This window comes from Pteropus vampyrus, unplaced genomic scaffold (assembly GCF_000151845.1).
Source record: "Pteropus vampyrus isolate Shadow unplaced genomic scaffold, Pvam_2.0 Scaffold117, whole genome shotgun sequence".
Lineage (NCBI taxonomy): Eukaryota > Metazoa > Chordata > Mammalia > Chiroptera > Pteropodidae > Pteropus > Pteropus vampyrus.
The window spans coordinates 4,094,990-4,099,288 of record NW_011888898.1 but is presented as its reverse complement, the minus strand read 5'-3'; the positions used below and the strand labels follow the sequence as shown (position 1 = coordinate 4,099,288).

At 51.1% G+C, this 4,299-nt stretch overlaps 1 protein-coding gene across 1 annotated transcript in view; it reads right to left on the bottom strand.

The window, feature by feature from the left end:
* Window positions 1-4,299, bottom strand: part of PREX1 (phosphatidylinositol-3,4,5-trisphosphate dependent Rac exchange factor 1) — a 184,618-nt gene that overhangs the window by 28,707 nt on the left and 151,612 nt on the right. The window contains exons 19-21 of the mRNA XM_023534087.1: window positions 3,390-3,475; window positions 1,470-1,606; window positions 640-760 (exon numbers count right to left, since the gene is read on the bottom strand). Of these exons, the coding sequence (XP_023389855.1) occupies window positions 640-760; window positions 1,470-1,606; window positions 3,390-3,475 (344 nt within the window). The remainder of the gene's footprint in view (window positions 1-639; window positions 761-1,469; window positions 1,607-3,389; window positions 3,476-4,299) is intronic.

The following is a 4,299-nucleotide window of genomic DNA, read 5'->3' as shown; positions in this document are numbered from 1 at the left end:
AGGGCTGAGGCTGCACTACAGAGATTAACGTGGGAGCTCGTGGTGGGCAGAATGATGGTCCCCGAAACACGCCCCCATCCTCATCCCCAGACTCTGGAACACAGCAAGGGGAAATTACGGACGGGGAGTCACAGATGGAATTAAGGTTCTAATCAGATGACTTTACAGTCGGATTATCCTGGATGACCCAAGTGAACGCGATATAGTCACAGGGTCTTTAAATGGAGAAGATGGAGGCAGAATTGTTAGAGAGATGGCTAGGTGAGGACTCAGGCTGACATTGCTGGCTCTGCAGATGGAGGAAAGAGGCCGCGAGCCAAGGAGTGCAGGTAGCTTCTAGAAGCTGAAACAGGCAAGTAAATGGTTCTCCCCTAGGGCCCCAGAAAGGAATGCAGCCCTGCTGACACGCCGATTCCAGATCAGTGGACTCATCTGAGGCTTCTGACCTCCAGAACGGTAAGAGAATAAACGCGTTGTTTTAAGCCACCGGGTTTGTGACTCTTTGTTACAGCAACAATGGGAAACTGATACAGAAATGATGGCACCAAGAGAGACTGGATGGGATCAGAGCGGAGTGTAGGCAGAAGAGGACCCAGTCCCCATGGGAGTCTCTGTCACACAGCCTACCTGTCCCATTACCTGAGTCAGGCTGGTCTTCCTCCCGAGTCCCCTCACCACTGGAGTCCTCGCCGGGGGCCTCCTGGCTGGCTCGGGCCTCCTGGGCATCCTCGTGGGTGTGGTAGACCCACTGGTACAGGCCCTGTGAGGGCAGCAGAATGAGTAAGAGGAGTGACCACGACACCAGGAGCCCAAAGAAGGGCCAAAGGGCAAACTGTTCTCCGACCCCAAGGCTCAGGATTTTAGCCTGTAGGTAACAACATCTTTAGAAAGGCTTCTAAGACTTTGTTCTGGAACCTTCCTGAGAGACCTCCAGTCACACACAGCCCCCCAAAGCTGGGGATTTTGAAAAATGTAAGTCAGATCCATGGGAGCAAAAAACTTGTCTCTCCTGTGGCCCCAGGACAGAAATGTGTCAGGCGTATAGCAGGTGCTCAATAAACATTAAATGAACCAATGAATGAGTGTCGCCCTCCACAGAACCCTGGTCCCGAACCTAAGTATAACAGCAATTTTTACCATCAACATGACCATTTCCCCAGCAATTTTTACCATCGACATGACCATTTCCCCAGTGTGCCTACACAATAAGAAAAGAGGGCCCTGTCACACTCATTTCACAGCTGCGAGAACCGAGGCCATGAGGTATCACAGCCTAGCTCCTCCGGTTTAGGGAGACACAGGTGGCACAGGGCCCAAGCCAAGCTTTGTCCCGCCAGGTAGGCAGCCCCGCCCCACCCAAAACACTGGGGTGCCACCTTCAGGCTTTCCCACAGAGGAAGGAGGGTGACCTTAGCCCCCACCCCACTGAGCAGGGCCTCCTCGATCCCCTTGGCTGCTGGGGGGCTCACCAGGGCCTCTTCTCGGCGGTTCCGGAATGCCTGGAAGTGCTCCAGGACTTCTGGGGCACCATCATTCATCACGTTGTTGCCGTTGACCTTCAAGATACACTGGCCAGCACAGAGCCCTGCGGCCGCAGCCTCTGAGCCTAAGGGGAATGGGCGTGCTTGAGGCTGAATGCCAGGTGAAGAGGGCTCGGAGCAGTGACAGGCAAGGGCAAGTATCCAGATGAACACTGTCCCCCACCGAACCCCGCAAACACACACCCAAACACCCTGCCTCCATCCTTCCACCCCGGAGCCACTCTCTGATCCACTCCAGTGGGCGGGGCAGGGACTGGCATTCGCATTTTGCAGAAGAAGAAACGGAAGCTCAGAGAAGTAGCAGCTAGCCCAAGGTCCCACAGCAAGGAAGGCTGGACTTGAACCCAAGAACGTTTCACTCTAGAGCTCTGTCTCCTTTAAAGTCCCATGACAATCTATAACACTGAGCCAAGGAACAGCCCCATTTTGCAGACAGGAAAACATAGGTTTGGAGAGGTAAATTACTCTCTCAAGGTCATGCAGCTAGGAAAAGCCAAGATTCAAAGCCAGGTCTACCAGACTCCAAGTGCGTGTTTTCTCAGCTACACCACAATTCCCAAGCTATAGGTTCTGGACCCCAGAGTTTTACATGGTTAGCATAAAGGTTCTGGAAATGCCAAGGAATGCCAAGCTTTGCCTGTACATGGGAGAGGATCAGGCCTGTATGGTGTGATAGTGACAAATGCAGGCCTGGACCCCAGGGGCTTGGGTTCAAACCCTGACTCTGCCACTAACCAACTGTGTACCTCCAGCAAGTTTCTTAACCTCTCTGTGCCTTGGTTTCTTCATATGTAAAATGAGGATACAAATAATATCTACTCAGAGTTCTTGAGAGATTCAGTCAGTTAAAGCATTTGGCCTCATACCTGGCTCTTCGTATGTGTTCAAAAAATATTAACTGTTTTACTGTTTTTGCCTGATTCACCTATAAACACCTCATCTTCTCTACAGATGCTCTAGGCAGGGTTTCTCACCTCAGCACTGCTGATATTTGGGGCTGGATGATTCTTTGTTGTGTGAGGCTGTCCTGTGCACTGTAGGGTATTTAGGAGCATCCCTGGTCCCTACCCATGAGATGCCAGCAGCAACCCACCCCCAGCTGTGACGACAACCAAAGATGTCTGGTTTTTACCTGTCAGGTAAAAACCAGACATCTTTGACAGGTAAAAAACCATTGCTTTAAGGATAAATAAAATATGAACCCACTTTAAAATATTAACAAATTCTCAGTAGCTTTCTGTCATTTAAGAAAATGACATGCATTTTCTTAACACATTTTAAAAGTATAACTACGAGCAGAAAAGTGGACAATTAACGTTTACAACTTTAAAAGTGGGGCCCTTGGGTGCAAAAAGGGTTGGGAGCCAAGTATCTCAGACCTGTTTGGTTTCATCTCTAAGATGGAGTAATCCCTTCAACAGCATACAAGGAGGCGACACAGAAAGCAGACATCTCCAACTGTTGACCACAGGCTGGATCTGGCCACAGAAGTGTGGCCAAAATTCCCATTTCTGGCTTCTCTTTAAAAAAATCAAATCTGACAAGAGTGGGCCCACATTCCTGCCTGGCAATAATGAGCTCGAGCTGAAGAAAAACTGCCCCTTTTAGAGTGAGCGGGCATTTTTTTTCTCACCTTACCCTTAGTCCTCACCACTCCCTATTGTCTTGCCTGACCCCCCACAGGCATTTGCATTTGCAAGCTGTGGCTTTCAGCAAAGAAAGGAGGTGTTAATGGTGCACTGCGAGGCACACGCCTGGTGGTAATGGTTTGGGCCCCTCTGAGCTCCAACTACACACATAGACCTGCCTCGGCAAGCTGCCCTCTCCATCTGTTAGGCTCCCACTCACCTCTCCCCACAGCGTAGACATATGGCGGGGCGGCTCCACGGATCTGGAAGCACAGAGCCTCTGGATGGTCGGGGACTTTGACGATCCTGCACCGGGCAGAAGCAGCCATCAGGAAAAGCAGCATCACTCCCAATAACCCAGAGGGCCAACCCGGGGAGCCCCTGCCTCCCAGACTTCTGGGAAATCCAGCCCAAAATAGTAGCAGTGCCAGGCTTTCCAGCTACCAAGTATACAGAGAAACCTCACTTAACTGAAGCCCATGCCAGGACCTCCGGTTAAGCCGAACCACCGGCCTGCCCTTGGAGCTTCGGTCCACGCACGGGAACTCCACATCGCCCTCTACCTTCTCCATCGCCCTCCCGGGGAGAGGAGGCCTTTTGGTGGCCAGATCAGCACCTCAGCCACTGAATATTTCGATCGACAATCACAGATGGAAGGGTGAGAAGGGGCCCAGCACACCTCGGTGCTGACTCTAGAAAAATGCCCGCACGCGTCCCCTAGAGAACACGGTTTGAAAGCCCAGCTCTTGGCCATTCTGCAGGTGGGACGCCAGAGCAGCCCAGGGCCGGGGGGTATCATGAATGCAGCTGTCTTCTTCCCCTTCGAGGGTGTGTCCCCCACACTGGTCCTCAGGTCCGTCCCTCCCGTCCTCATCTGCCATCTTGGGAGCCTGATCTCAAACCCCAGCTGTTTCCAGAACTTTAAAAGCAGGAATCTTCCACTTTGGTGATTTCTGCCACTTCCACATACGAACCAAACTATCAATCATTTTCCATAAACTGGCTTGCCTTTTTACTGAAATAATCACATTTAAAACTTTCCATCACTCCTGTCAACAGAAAACCGGGAGCATTTGCCTTAAATAGAAGAGAGAAGTGGAAACCAAATGTACAATTTTTAAAATAGAAAA